Below are 16,334 nucleotides of genomic sequence, written 5' to 3' on the forward strand. Positions count from 1 at the left end.
CAGTATAAATTTCAGTAAAAATAATCATTAATTAAGAAAATATTTGTGCACTGTGCAGTATCGGCCGAAGCGCCTGTTAATCAGCAGCGTGTACAGTCACGAAATGCAGATGCTTACATTTAGTCTGGATCTGCGAAGCTCGCTCGCTGGCCGTCTGTCGGTCTCTGCTTTGTTCTTTTCCATCAAATAGGCGCTGGATGCGCAGGTTAAAGCGGCATTAAAAATTCAATTTGTGGTTAAACACAAATTGTGCGCGATTAAATTTTCTCCACCCTGTGTTCCGCAGGCGCCTGGCGTTGGTATGCCCGATAAATACTCATGCGGCTCAAGGAGGCCTATCCGCGTTTTCCTCCCTTTAGACGCTGCGCGGTCGATTTTTCTTTATTCAATGCTGCGAAGCTTGCAAGTACGCGATTGTTTGCCTTCGTTGCTGCTCATTTTGATTATCTGTAACTATATACATTTATTTACATTCACCGGAGAGCTCTTTGTTGTGCAATGTGGCTTGTGTGTGTGTGATTGTGTGTGTGCGCTGGTCATTAATATTTTACGCTGAGGTAATTTCGCATCTATTTTATGACTACAAAGGTGTGAAATATCGCAGCTTAGCCGCCGTGAGGGAAGAACATGAGCATGAGAAGCAGCAAGATAGTGGACTTGACTCTATAGTGCAACCCTACACTACCCTTTCGGCAGCAACTAAAGTCAACTTTGCTGTTGTTGTTGTTTCTTATACCTTTCGCGATGTCGATGTTAGCTTCTCTTAGCGTTATAAATGTTCAGCGTGCTCTTAATGCTTGCAGAACAAATTACAACAACGTGTTTGCATGAAGTGACAAATTTATGAGCCCGCAGCTTGCTTCGCGCCGCAGTTCAAGAGTGCACCACGGCATAGCGAATGGAACTCGAGTAGATTCTGCTCTTTAAGTTTCTTCAGAAACTTGACCTTCGACTTCGTTATCACACTGTATGAAATCACACTTCGTTATCAAACTACAATTCTGGCGTAAGTTCAAACCTTAACGAGAATGGGATAAAAGTAACGCTTGGACTTGGTTTAGAAATAATGTTAATTTTGTTAAAAAAAAACAATACTTGCTACCACTGCATTCAAATGCCATTTTAATTGCATTTCCGCTTGAATCCAGGTAGATCAAGTAGTCATGATACTCGTCTCGATTATTTTCGAAGTCGAATATATTTTAAAGCCTTTATTATTGCGAATACGTTTATTGAATTATTGTCGCACAATACAAATTCCATATTTTGTGTGTTTTTGTTGTTGCTCACATAACTGATGGAAATATTCAATAGAGAAATTAGTGCGCATATCTGAGCCACACTTTCCAAATGGGTCAAGTGTCATGGCGTTTATCGCATGAATTCCTAACGTATTCTTACACACACACACATACACCTAGACAGCGCTGTTGACCTGAGTGCCGTTAGTTTCTTGCGATTTACAATCTTCCATGATTTACGAACTTTGCAGTAGGGAATACCTTTTAACGTGTATGCGGTTGCACGACTGCATTACAAGCGCACACACCATCTAACGCACATTTGCTCCGGCAGAAATTTGGCCAAAAAACTCATTTGACCTACGTCGACAGTTTTATGCGGTGCTCTGTGGTAAATGGTAAACTGTCGGTACTGACCTGCAAGCCTATACACTCGCAGTACTCCGACAGGGGAGCACTTGCAGCACAACAAACGGCAAACAAGTTACCGCTTGCAACATGCAACAAAGCTTTTGTGTTCAGCTGCATTCTAGTTTGCAAGGCACATGATGCACGTAACGCATAGGATTTTCACACTTCCATATTTTCGCACCTTATCCGTTACATGCATCTTCCATGCCCAAAGTTCCGTTGGCGTAGTGTTGTTGTTGGCTGCAATTTGTATACCTGTTGTGTCCACAGCGATTTGTTACGTTTTACGTCCATTGTGTTGATGTTGTATGCTGCAGTGGCATGAATGGTTGCACTTACACTCCGCCATTACGTTGCCTACGTGCGACTGCATTTTCATTTTGCGGCAAAAATCAAGAATTTATTATGCAAGCGGAAGCTTTGTGGCGAGGCAAGTGCTCTCAGCCTAGCACCAGAACGCAATGGAAACACACAATAATAAATGTATCACAAAATAAATGTTTTATATTTCTACGCTTCATTGCCTTCCACTTAATCAATGTGCATAATAAATCCAAATCTCATTGACTCATTTAGTGAAATTGCTGGAAACGAGGACTTTGCGTGCGTTACGTATACGCCGCGGCGTGTCAACAATGCCAATAACAGTAAAATTTCCATATATAAATTTCAAACAATTACATTTTTGTGGGTGTGGCAATACATAACTATATAGATTTGTAGACACTCGTATGCTTGTTCTCGCATGGCAAACTAATTAATTCATTGGGCTGAGGGTGTCGTAGTTAATATTTTAGCTACACGCTTATCATGGATTATAATTGCAACTGTACACAAATGAATCTATTATCAGATTTACATAATTCGAATTGTGCGCAATTAAATATGAACCGCAGGTTATTCGACGTTAGTTCCAATAACATTTTTCGTTTGAATTAGAATTTAAAATTTAGTTCAATTGCGGCACGAATATGAAAACTAATTTTAAACAAGTAAGGAAAGGCTAAGTTCGGGTGCAACCGAACATTTTATACTCTCGCAATTAATTAACCCATAAATTCGGCATAAAGTTTAATAGAATAATGAAAATCGTCGTATATAGTATATGAGGGCTGAGGTAATTCCTGAACCGATTTCATGCATTTTCATCAGCAAGGTACACTATATCCAAGACTATACGCTCACTTAATTTTGCTGAAATAGCTCACATATTAACCAATACATTTATGTGGAATAAAGCTCGCCGTATTTTTGAAAAACCTATAGTTAGGTATATGGAGATGTTATGACCCGATTTTAATAATTTTTGGAACAGAGACACACTATTCGAAGAAAACAATTTCCTCTGAATTACATTAAATTATTTGAGAGATTTACCCATATTTTCGGTTAAAATTTATCCTTAGGCGCTGAGTTCAACATGTTCGATATCTGAGGCCTTGAAAAGTTATGGTCCGTTTTCGACAATTTTTTCTCAAGTGAAGCCAGAGATGATATGAACTATTAGTGTAAAGTTTTTTCCCGCTATCGTCATTGGTTCCTTATGTTTACATTATAAAGTGAAGAAATAAGATGGAATTCAAAATTGAGTTATAGGAAAGTAGTCATGGTTGTGAACCGATTTCGCAAATTTTTTGTCCGTGCTATCAGGGTGTCAAGAAAATATTATAAACCGAATTTCATTCGAATCAGTCGAGTAATTCCTGAGATATGGTTATTGACCCATAAGTGAGCGATGCCACGCCCATTTCCCATTTTGTAAAAAAATCTGAGTACAGCTTTCTTCTGCTATTCCTTCTGCAAAATTTAGTGTTTTTGACGTATTTCGTTAGTCAGTTATCCTACTTTTAGTAATTTTCAACCTAACCTTTGTATAGGAGGTGGGCGTGGTTATTATCCGATTTCAACTATTTTTATGGTGTGTGGTGGGGTACGTAAGAGAACCGACTGCAGAAAGTTTGGTTTATATAGCTTTATTGGTTTGCGAGTTAAATACAAATAACCGATTTGTGGGCGGGGCCACGCCCAATTCCCCAAAAAAATTACATCCAAATATGCCCCCTCCTAGTGCGATCCCTTTTTTTTAATTTTACTTTTACAACTTCATTTATGGCTTAGTTATGACACTTTATGTGTTTTTGGTTTTCGCCATTTTGTGGGCGTGGCATTGGTCCGATTTCGCCCATTCTCGAACTTAACCTTTTTATGGTGCCAGGGAATATTTGTGCCAAGTTTCGTCAAGTTATCTCAATTTTTACTCAAGTTACAGCTTGCACCGACGGACAGACGGACGGACGGACAGACATCCGCATTTCAAATCTACTCGTCACCCTGATCACTTTGGTATATATGACTCTATATCTAACTTTTTTAGTTTTAGGTGTTACAAACAACCGTTATGTGAACAAAACTATAATACTCTTTTAGCAACTTTTGTTACGAGAGTATAACAAGCTATGTACATATGTATTTCTAAAAGTCCGTGGCATAAAATTCGAAATTTAAATTTTATATATAATTCTAAAAGCTTTATCTAAGATATAATAAAGTGTGAACTATTTAAGGTGTGTTGTTGAGCTTGTGGGACGCTAAACTAACTAAAACTAAAATTATGTTCTCGCTACTGATTTTCAAGAAAAATCAACTTTCTCGAATATTGCAAATATGAATATAGAATTCGATAATGAGCGGTTTTCAATATTTGTGCCGTCCGTCAATAATGCTTTGACTTTCAATGCTTAAGACGACATCGTTATCTATGTTCTGCGATGTTATTTATATTACAGCGTTCAAGTTTCAAATTGCAGAATGCTTTGCCTTCCTAAATTGTAAATTGATTTTGGTTCATTGCATTTGCGTCAGCAACAATGCTCCGTTAGCGGCCTTTGTATGCATTTATGCTTCTTCGTTGCCGTGATTGTTGCACTTACGCTGCGTTCGCTGTTGTCAATCAGGCCGCATGGTATCCTGTGAAAATGTCAAATTTGTCGTCCGTTTGATGAGGGAGGCAAAGCAACTGAGCAGACCGTTGAATGAATTGAGCTGACGGCGTTATTTCATTGAGTGGTGCAACGGCGAGTGCTGAAAGAGTCAGATGTGGCATGCTGCAACAAAGTGTAGAGCGCGGCATGGCTGCAAAAGGCAATACAATCTCTGAAAAGCAGTTTAAGCAGCGCAATCGAAGGGCTACGTAACTGCAATGGCAAGGATGGACATTGTGTTGCTGCCGTCATCAGTGTAGTGACAATAACGATGTTGACAACAACTCAGTAAACATCGCTCATGCTCACAACAACAACAACAACAACAACATTAGGTCGCAGTGGCAGCAAGAAAGCACGCAGGGAAGCTCTAGATAATACTTCATGGCCATTAGACGTTCGTCTGTACTCCCTCCTGATCTCTTTGCGACGATATAATTCCCCAAATGGTCTAGATTGGACCACAAATGCACTAGTGCACTCATATCAGTTGAAAAAATGCATCAACGCTCATATGTGTACACGTGTGTATATGTGTCAGTTGTTTAATACAAACACTTTCGATGTTTTTAACCGTTTGTATATGTGTGTGTGTGTATGCGTGTGCATTTGATGCCTTGTTTCGACAGATTGTGCCTGCATGTCAGCGACCAACATCCTGCCGATGTTTACGTATATTTTATTTTTCACGGCTGTAGCGTAAACTGAGTGGTGGAGAGGGAAAAATAAACACAAGCATTGTGTACTTGCCCGAGTACCGTGTGTTGATTATGCAACAAAAGGGCTTTACTCCATACATATTGACACACAAATTGTGACATTACGGTTTCTTGAGTTTTTTTGTTGCAACTACAGGGCTATATATTAAATTGCATTTAGCTAGGCATAGACCGGCCCAGTAATGTGTTTATAAGTGTAGGAAAGAACCATAACACTGTGCAGCGTACAGTTATGAAATAATAAGTACAACAATGTGTTAAATGTAAAGCAACAACAAACAGTGGCAACAACTTGCTTGACAGCAACATAAATTGTCAACAACTTTACAATGTACGAGTGTTGTGTACGGTCAGCTCCATTGGTTCTGCAAACAAAAGCAGCAAATATGGGCGGATCAGTGCGTGGCGGAGTTCCGCAAATTTTAAGGATTTAAAGCTCACCTTCTGTTATCAGATACATTTGTGAAGCATTGCGATGAACTCAATATTCGGTACAATTTCCGCAAGCTCGGATACAAGGTTTGCAAATTTTCATTAAAATCTCCTTCTTATCACAGATAGTTGCATATTTTCAACATATGCTTATGTAACACTCTCTTTGAAGCTTTATTTAAGGAGACTTGCTTTTAAATTTCTCTGCTTCACCCATTTTCGTTTCGTTGTTGCCAAATTCTTCAACACTTAGTAAGAAAAATGGAGGGGTAGGTGCAGGATACGGCTGAGGTGCTAACAACAAACTCCGTCACTTCTCCGCCGCCACTGTGAGTAGAGCGTCAAACGAAAATAGATTTCGCACGTAGATTTGTCACTTCGCTATCCCTAAAGATGTCAGCAGTTGGGGCCCCACTGGCGCTCTCCTCTTGCACATGACCGTTAACAGCTGATGTTGGCAGCAACATTTACGTGCAACAGCAATCGTCACGACAGTCACGACAACACAAAAATGGAAATACTTGTATTGCCTCAAAGATGACGCAGCTGGTCTGTCTAGGTTCGGTTGTAGTTGCTGTCTTCGAGCATTTTCAACGAGCAGCTTCATCTTCGTCACCTTACGGCTAACGCAGTGACATAATGTGATAAATGATGATTTCGTAATCGCACAGAAACGAACCAACACTGTTGTTGCACACACACATGCCGAGGCAATGGCAAAGCTTAGATACACTTTCAACACCGAGAAGTCTGTCACAACAGCTCCTGAAAAATTTCGCCTCACACACAAACACACATACACACACACTGTGAGCGTCTCGAGGCGAAGTGCGGAATTCTCAAATTCACTTACACACCGAGCTGACGAAAAATAAACATAACACAAACAAGTTGCAAGCGCTCATGCTTAACGGACGTTGAAATATTCCCTCGCTCATCCATCTCCCACTGGCAGTCTGATGTCCACAGACGCTCCGTCGTCTTCCTTGAACTCGTGCGGCTCTGTAAGGCCGGCAACACTTCCTGCAATTAAGATTTTAAAATTGAAAATGAAAAATTACATTAACCAGAAATATTCGTAAGCACCATGGCCGCCCGTCCGGCATCTCACACTGCACGTGTCTGCGCTTATGAGTCCGACATGTGTGTCCATGTGATTAATTGAATTGGAGCGTGTTGGGTCCGGAGGCGTTCGTCCCTGCTCTGCCATTTTGGCTATGCCATAGTCGTTCGTGTTGCTACTTTCGTAACATCAAGGGACAGAGTTTCTTCTGCTTGTTGTGAGGCAAATGGTGGAGCCGCTGGTGGTGTACACGAGGGTAAATGGTAAAGCATTTAAGAGTGCGAAATAAACGACTTTATAGTCGAATGAAAAGTGTCTAAATAAATGCAGTTACTTTTTGCGGCTTGACCCAAAAGACACGCTGGTTAAGCTCTACTTGCGCCTAAGACAAGTGTCTTATTTTCCGTATATGAAGTAAGAAGCAAAGCAAACAAACAAATTAATGACGTCTTTATGTGTGTGTTTTCCTCATGTTCTTAAAGAGTGAATGTGACTGATTGAAAATTGTATTTTTTTGTTTTTGGACCAACCGATGGGTGCATTAGTCATTTGAGAGAAGAAAGTGCTTCTTATAACCTGCATTGTACAATTATTATACTTTTTATTTATTTAATACGCTTCATATATTCAGTGTAAAGTATTCAGTTCTCCGTTTAAATTCTCTCAAAAATTCCATTGCAATATTTTCTAATTTCCGGCTTTTTCGTTGAACTCCCTGTATTTGTTGTCTTCATGGTCTCTTTAGTCACTCTTATTTTTGGTATTCTGTATGCACATACATTTGCATGAATTAACGAATGACAAATGTTTATCTGACATACTGCGGTTTCCGTTACTATTTCTTGTGGCAAGCACGAAATACCTGAATCCAAAGCAAATACATACATATATTTAAATCCTTGTATTTGAAAGTGCCTTCATATGACTGGAAATGCAAATATCCGATATATTCTTGTTAGTACATTGAGCCAAATTCAATTGCGACGAAGTTAAAATGGCCAGGATGAATTCAAAATGGATTAAGAGTATCGAGCAGCAAACAACTTTCTATTGTTGCAGCAAGAAGTGCTGGCAGGACAAGGTATTTCTTAGTTTGTGTGTGTGCGTGTGTGTTTTATTCGAATAAAATTCAATATTTAAAGCCTACAAATTCTCTTGGGATAAGCAATTCCAGATAAACGTTGAGCTGCTTTAATTATTTAAACTATCACAAAGCAGTCTCTGGTGAATGCAAATTAAATGAAAATATTTGAAGTTTTATTTCTTTGAAAGAAATTTGAAAATTTTGCATGTTTTGAAGTGTCAATAAAAATTCAAGCAATTTTACCTTTGAGCCTTTTGTTTATGCAAGCAGGCATGATTGTGTTTGCAAATCCACAAACATCAGATATATGTTGACCTATAGGCGGCCATGTAAGTCTTCACATTCGATAGAGTAGGGCCAGGGTATGGTATGATATACTATAATATGTGACTTGAGTACACCTTTGATATATTTGCGTAGATAATATTGGATATTTGCATTCCCAGCTGCAATATTGAATTTTATTAACAAATATAAGTCATATTTCGTATTTCAGCGATGTCTTCATCTTAGCTCAGTTACGACCTGCAGATAAACATAAAGTAAATTAATAGCCCAATGGCAGATGTATGGATTACACTCGTTTGCATTTTCCACCGTCACTTTTCGCCAGCAGTTAATCGACATTAAGAGTTTGTTTGTTGTATATTAAATTTTAATTTTATCGCCACCACTTCCTCCACACTGTGTCTGTCGACTGTTCTGTGCGCGCAATGAGACAGATCAGTTTGCATATTTCTCATATTAATAAAATTATATCCTGCGGCTGTGTCACAGTTTCTTCTGCATTGTCGGGCCGACGCTCGGCGCCCACAACCACGCCCACACGCTCACCCATCACCATTAACATTTTAATGGCGTTCATAATATGATTAATTGCTTTTAATATTGTGGGAACGGTATGAAGGAAATATGAAAAAGAGCGTAAATAAGTAAACGCGAGCACGGTACAATGAAAGCCGTAAAACGGATAATAAAGTGAGCACGCAGTGTGTTGATGTTGTCAGTGTTGTTATTGTAGGGAAATTGGTGTGCAATGTTGTAGATACTTTCTACGCACGGCCTCTTGCGTACTTTATTCTTTAATATAAACAAACAGGGTGACGCAAAAGGGTAAATATTTATCAATGAACTTAGAAAGCCTGGAAGAGTAATGTTAAGAATCGGTTATCGTTTGCAAGAAATGAGAACATTTAATATGAATCTTAAATATTTAAATCGAAAGAGGAAATAGGAACCAAGTTCTAGGCCAGTTGATTCTTTAATTTGAATTATTCATCAAGCGAAGAATTGAAGCTTCTTAATATCATTATACGGCCTTGGCTATAATGGCTTTCAATAACTGGACTGTCGGCAAATGATTTTTAGAAAACTATTATCCTTGTATATTTTTCGGTCAGACTCTTTTCTAGTAGGCCTTGCTTTTAATGACAAAGGCTATTTTCAAAGAAAGTAAAATAAAACATTTTAGATTTTATTTAAAAAATAATTAAAATCAAAACTTTTGCATTCGTAATTAATTTCAGCTTGCTCTTAATTCTTTGAATTTTAACGCCTTATTAGGCATCACGCTTTTTTAGATTCACTTTTGTATTTGCAAGTTCGAACATTTGAATGTCAAAGCTTCGTTGGAAAAAACCGAAAAGACAACAAATTAATTTCATAATTCAATTAATCGGCAAGTTTAATGGTGGCACATGACGCTCAATTATGCTTTATATGCCTTTGTGTCCGTGAACAAATGAAAAGTTTGGCTCCAACCTGCTGAGAGGCTGTCGTTAGCTTAACAGCTTTCTCGACCATATATTTAGACCAATAATATTAATCAGTGCTTCCGGTAAATTCGGGGCAGCATACACATATATACATATGGTATTTGCCGAGCTCTGGTTATTTAATTGGTTGCCTCCATAGGCAGGGTAGTTTGATAATTTCTGGTTTTAGGCCCTTTACTTTGTCTTTGACTTTGGGCTGCAGCAGCAGACTTTCAGGCTTCGTAAACTCATCTGTTCATCAAGCTAAAGTTGTCAATTATATTCCGGTCACAGCTGTCAACTCTATTCGGGCACACTTAATAATGGCTTAAATCGAGTGTGACATTCGGCCTACCGGATTGCTGGCGTTGAAACTGCGAACTCAGTTGCCCACTAACTTTGCCCTTCAGCTGCAGGGTCTCTCTTTTTCTCACTCATTTGATTTGCTATTGGCTTTTTAGAACTTTTCCATTGTTGGAAAACAATCGCATTGAATTATTGTATGGCCAATGTGTGCCTTTATGGCGATGGGCATTGTTGCGTTCATTAGTAGGTGTCAGTCATATTAGCCAGTTCGGCTTAATGATTCGTTGCAATTGGGAAGTGCAATCGCTAAATTTTAGCTAATTCTCGTGATTTTTTATTCCATTTAATTCAACACTCGAGGTTCTAGCACAGATTTTCCATTCCAAAGACCAGTTAAAACCTCTACACCACCGAATACAATATTTAGCCATTCAGCAGCGAAGTTCCTAAATTTATAAAATTGTCTTATAATCAAATGAAATTAATACTATGTTTACATATAACGAGATTATCTCCAATTACGAGCTTAACTCGATAATTTGTATTATGAAACGAGATTTCTCATACAAAATTCCTCTCTTGATAATCCGAGAGTATAAAGTTATCTCGTTTTATACAACTAGATTTTCGGTGTTATTCCTAGTTTTATCGATAATTTTGCGAAGAAGAGGAGAAATGTCAAATGAAAATGTAAATAAAAATGGCCGACAGTGAGAGAAAGATGTGTAATACAACAACAAATACAACACATTTGACAATTGATAATCTCATTTGGCTATATGTAAACGGTTAGATTATTGAACGAGCTTAGAACGATATTATTTTCATATGTAAAAAACAACTCCGAATTTTAAGATTTTTGCAGGAAGAAGTAATAACTCTAGAGACTAGCCCCATTTTTTTAATAAATATAAAAATATAGATATATACATATACATATCAATCACATTATTTAAGTAGCCATTTTCTTAGGTATTTAATAATTAATCCTATTATCCTTGTATATTTTTCGGTCAGACTCTTTTCTAGTAGGCCTTGCTTTTAATGACAAAGGCTATTTTCAAAGAAAGTAAAATAAAACATTTTAGATTTTATTTAAAAAATAATTAAAATCAAAACTTTTGCATTCGTAATTAATTTCAGCTTGCTCTTAATTCTTTGAATTTTAACGCCTTATTAGGCATCACGCTTTTTTAGATTCACTTTTGTATTTGCAAGTTCGAACATTTGAATGTCAAAGCTTCGTTGGAAAAAACCGAAAAGACAACAAATTAATTTCATAATTCAATTAATCGGCAAGTTTAATGGTGGCACATGACGCTCAATTATGCTTTATATGCCTTTGTGTCCGTGAACAAATGAAAAGTTTGGCTCCAACCTGCTGAGAGGCTGTCGTTAGCTTAACAGCTTTCTCGACCATATATTTAGATCAATAATATTAATCAGTGCTTCCGGTAAATTCGGGGCAGCATACACATATATACATATGGTATTTGCCGAGCTCTGGTTATTTAATTGGTTGCCTTCATAGGCAGGGTAGTTTGATAATTTCTGGTTTTAGGCCCTTTACTTTGTCTTTGACTTTGGGCTGCAGCAGCAGACTTTCAGGCTTCGTAAACTCATCTGTTCATCAAGCTAAAGTTGTCAATTATATTCCGGTCACAGCTGTCAACTCTATTCGGGCACACTTAATAATGGCTTAAATCGAGTGTGACATTCGGCCTACCGGATTGCTGGCGTTGAAACTGCGAACTCAGTTGCCCACTAACTTTGCCCTTCAGCTGCAGGGTCTCTCTTTTTCTCACTCATTTGATTTGCTATTGGCTTTTTAGAACTTTTCCATTGTTGGAAAACAATCGCATTGAATTATTGTATGGCCAATGTGTGCCTTTATGGCGATGGGCATTGTTGCGTTCATTAGTAGGTGTCAGTCATATTAGCCAGTTCGGCTTAATGATTCGTTGCAATTGGGAAGTGCAATCGCTAAATTTTAGCTAATTCTCGTGATTTTTTATTCCATTTAATTCAACACTCGAGGTTCTAGCACAGATTTTCCATTCCAAAGACCAGTTAAAACCTCTACACCACCGAATACAATATTTAGCCATTCAGCAGCGAAGTTCCTAAATTTATAAAATTGTCTTATAATCAAATGAAATTAATACTATGTTTACATATAACGAGATTATCTCCAATTACGAGCTTAACTCGATAATTTGTATTATGAAACGAGATTTCTCATACAAAATTCCTCTCTTGATAATCCGAGAGTATAAAGTTATCTCGTTTTATACAACTAGATTTTCGGTGTTATTCCTAGTTTTATCGATAATTTTGCGAAGAAGAGGAGAAATGTCAAATGAAAATGTAAATAAAAATGGCCGACAGTGAGAGAAAGATGTGTAATACAACAACAAATACAACACATTTGACAATTGATAATCTCATTTGGCTATATGTAAACGGTTAGATTATTGAACGAGCTTAGAACGATATTATTTTCATATGTAAAAAACAACTCCGAATTTTAAGATTTTTGCAGGAAGAAGTAATAACTCTAGAGACTAGCCCCATTTTTTTAATAAATATAAAAATATAGATATATACATATACATATCAATCACATTATTTAAGTAGCCATTTTCTTAGGTATTTAATAATTAAAAAAAAAAAAATAGTTTATATTAAAGTTGATAAAATTATCAATAACTGTGTAACTCCACTAATTGCGAAATCGAATTCAAGTGTTCTGTGAACCACACTAACTATATTACCACCGTTACACTATATATTAGTTTGGAAACAATTTACACTGTTAGGTGTTTTCCGCATTTAGATCAGTCAACGTGTTGTACTTCATTTCTCTTACGGTTTCTGAACAGTTCGATAAAAAATGGAAATTAAGCGGATAGATGATAGTGAACCTAAAGGTTTGTAAAATTAATAGCAGAAGGCTAACTATTTTGTTAAAAAGATGAACATTTTCCCGCGAAAAAAACGAATTGTGATTTTTTATTGACGCCATGTCCAAGAACAAATTATATTATGCATTTCCAGTGAATATGGAAAACCAAAAATCGAAAGGTTTTATGTTTTACCAGCAGACCCCTCCGGCTTCGCACGGGTTTAAACAAACATTTCAAAAGTTATATGCTTTTACACCGGATGCTGGATAAAATTCGTATATGAAATTATATTTTTTTTTAATGAGCTAAAAATTGATTACGACATCCAGTCTTTGATGTCTGCTGCCTTTCTCTCTGATTATGAAGGCGTTGGGGACGCTCAGAGTTCGACTCCCTAGTGTGAGTTTGTATACTTCTAATATTTTGTTATTCAAGCCGCTGCACACGCTCCGTACCTGATTCTCAAGCGCGTACTTGGGAGGTTTTGACATTTTTTTAAGGAAGCAACTGCGAGCGCTCGTTCCTCGATTCTCTGGCACGCGATTACAATGCGAAGAGAATTACTTGCAAGACGATTTTCAGTTTCAGATTAAGATTCTCCATCACATAGTCTTTTGGATACCCTCGCCTGGAAACTATTTCCAGAAAGTTGAGATCTAGTTAGTTCTATCATCAATAATCTCCACAGCCCATGCGACGAAAGACGTATTGGGGCACTTTTTTACAATTTGGATTACGTTAGTTAAGTTTTAATAAGTATCCCTAATCCTTTCTAGCAATAAATATAGCCTATGTTACTCAGGGTGTATGTAGCTTTCCAATGGTGAAAGAATTTTTGAAATCGGCAATGTAGTTTTTGAATTTATTCGTTACAAACATACATTCAAATCTTTCCTCTTTATAATAGTAGTATAGATTATGAAAATATTTTCTTAACTTCTAGCACCGCTCTTCGGCGCTCGTAATGTACAGATCTTTCTCATATTTCTGGGAATGTCTTTTGCGATACACAAATACCGGGCAGTCAGTTGGCTTAATGTGGGGTTTGATCTGGTTCTTGGTTGGCGCTAGCGCACCCAGCGAGTGTAAATGGATGAGTGAAGGGGAGCGTTTGTTCATTGAAGCCGAGCTGGTGACATCAGGCAACCCGGAGCATGAGCAAGCATCTACGAAAACACCTCGGTTGAAGATATTCACATCTGTGCCTTTCTGGATACTATTGTTGGGACAGAGCACCTACGCCTCGGGCTTTTGGGCAATGCTAACTGAAATGCCTTCGTACATGAAAAGCGAACTGGGACAGGATATCAAGAGCAATGCACTTATGTCATCCATACCATATCTGGCTAACATGTTCCTCACATTTGTATTTAGTGTCTTAGCCAATTTTCTGAATAAACGTGGTTATACAAGCGTCAATACCAGTCGCAAACTGTTTAACACTATCGGGTTCTGGGTGCCCGTAGTCCCGATCATATTACTCGGCTATGTGCGCGCCGATCAGAGTGTGTTGGCACTTGGACTGCTTGTTATTGCCGTTGGTACGAGTACGGCCTGCAATTTGGGTTTCCTCATTAATCAGATTGATTTATCACCCCATTTTGGTGGTATCTTTATGGGCGTAGCTAATTTGGCGACAAATATTATGTGTTTATTGGCACCACTGATGGTGGGCTTCATTGTTACAGATGCGGTTCGTATGCTTATAAATCCCTATCCCCTATCCCCCATTTATTAACTAGAAACATTACTTTTTATAACACACTTCCATTATAGAAAAATATTGACCAGTGGCGTATTGTGTTCTACATTGTCGGTGGCATGTACTTCATTGGCAATTTGTTGTTCCTATTGTTCGGCGAGACGAAAATCCAAACCAGGAACTGGGCGAAACGGTCGTCACCACATTCGGTTAGAAACTATCAAAATGAAGAATGAATAAGTATACATATGTATAGTAAAGTTGCTTTGCTTGCTGTCTTTAGAAGCCGCAGTTTAGAAATTCCAATAAATTATTTTGTTAAATAACGTAGAGAGCTTAGCGATAAACTCTTTCGTGAAATTATGCATTATCTAAATGAATATTATCTTTTTAAAAAGACAACAAATGCTACATAAATAGAATACTATAATAAATAATGTAACAAAAACAAGTTTTCATTCAGTGTCTCATATCGTCTGTCAAACAGTCAATGGATTGTTAATATATAGTAAGACAAGTTACATTTATTCAAAACTCCAGAATTCTAGTTTGACTCCCCCTGACTGCCTATTGTAGGTTTATTCGAAGAGTAAAAGTCCAAGTCCTCCTTACATTATATGGAGCTCACAAAGTACTCTTTAAAAGAGTTTGTGTCGCCTCTTTATCCGAATTTAGAAAATGGAACTAATTCCGCGTTGATAAGCCGAATAAATCTTAATCACTCGAATCCCTTATATCACTCGTTGTCGCGTTGTCTGAAGTCGTGGTTAGGTTTGATCAATCTTTCAAGCTTATCTCTGATCAGACGATTCATTCATTAATGCTATGAAGACCATCAGCAGTTACCGCCCATATTAACGCCGTTGGCCGTCAGCTTGGGCGACTGGATGCTATTTTGAGCCTTTACGTTTCCTATAAAGCTTCGGAGAAAGTGTTTGAGCTTGCAAATTGCGAGAGTACAAAAGGTTCAACTTTTTCCGAACTGTACTTGTTTTTTTATTGCATTTGGCTTATTTATTATTCATTGAGTATGATGTGTTACAGAGTATTGGTGATCTGTGGGTCGGCCAACATCAAATGATTTTGCATTTTCTTCGATTTTCTGGAAAATTCGTATATTAAAGCAACAGAGTCCACTAGTTGTTGTCTCTGTTGGTAAAGCGAAATGCGTAAGTTTGTGAATTTGAATGAAATGTCGTCAACCGGTCAAGAGATAACAACAAAGCTGAAAGTTTAATTGATATGTCGAGCACAAGTTTTGCAAGTCTTGATAATTTTTGCCGTAAAGCTACAATATCACAGTTTTGCAATGGCAGTACTCTTTTAGTGCGAAGCTGCAGATACGAATGGAATGCATGTACGAGGAATGGAAAATTAGTTGGAAAAGGATATACACTGTACAGAGGGAAAGCGGCGCTGCCGTTGCATTTTGCTAACTATTGCACAGTGACAGTAATGAGTTGAGAACTTTCATGGGGAAAGACGAAGTGTAAGCACCGGCGTCGATACAAATTCAATTAATGTCTTTGTACATACACACAACATACAGGTACATTATGTATTGCAACTTCATAAGTGTTGCTTTTATCACAACCAACAACAACGATTTCTTTGCTTTGCGAGAAGCTTGAATAACCATAGCAGCAGGCCGGCATCAGACCATGGAACTTGAAATCAATCACACAGCGATGAGAGCGATGGAGTCGACAAGCAAAGCATCAATGCAAAGCAGCAG

General features: G+C 37.8%; 1 protein-coding gene across 1 annotated transcript; it reads left to right on the forward strand.

Moving 5' to 3' along the window:
* Positions 1-13,933: 13,933 nt before the first annotated feature.
* LOC105208455 (putative inorganic phosphate cotransporter) lies at positions 13,934-14,835 on the forward strand. Its single transcript, XM_011178311.2, has 2 exons — positions 13,934-14,590; positions 14,674-14,835. Exons 1-2 carry the CDS (start codon positions 13,934-13,936, stop codon positions 14,833-14,835), a joined length of 819 nt encoding a protein of 272 aa, XP_011176613.2.
* The last annotated feature ends 1,499 nt before the right edge of the window (positions 14,836-16,334 follow it).

This window comes from Zeugodacus cucurbitae, chromosome 2 (genome assembly GCF_028554725.1).
Source record: "Zeugodacus cucurbitae isolate PBARC_wt_2022May chromosome 2, idZeuCucr1.2, whole genome shotgun sequence".
Classification (NCBI taxonomy): Eukaryota; Metazoa; Arthropoda; class Insecta; order Diptera; family Tephritidae; genus Zeugodacus; species Zeugodacus cucurbitae.

What these genes read in the sequence shown, in the direction of transcription:
- LOC105208455 (XM_011178311.2), top strand. Translation starts at nt 13,934, where the DNA reads ATGTGGGGTTTGATCTGGTTCTTGGTTGGCGCTAGCGCACCCAGCGAG. An exon ending in GCTTCATTGTTACAGATGCG is followed by an intron (nt 14,591 to 14,673) that starts GTTCGTATGCTT and finishes CTTCCATTATAG; the next exon opens with AAAAATATTGACCAGTGGCG.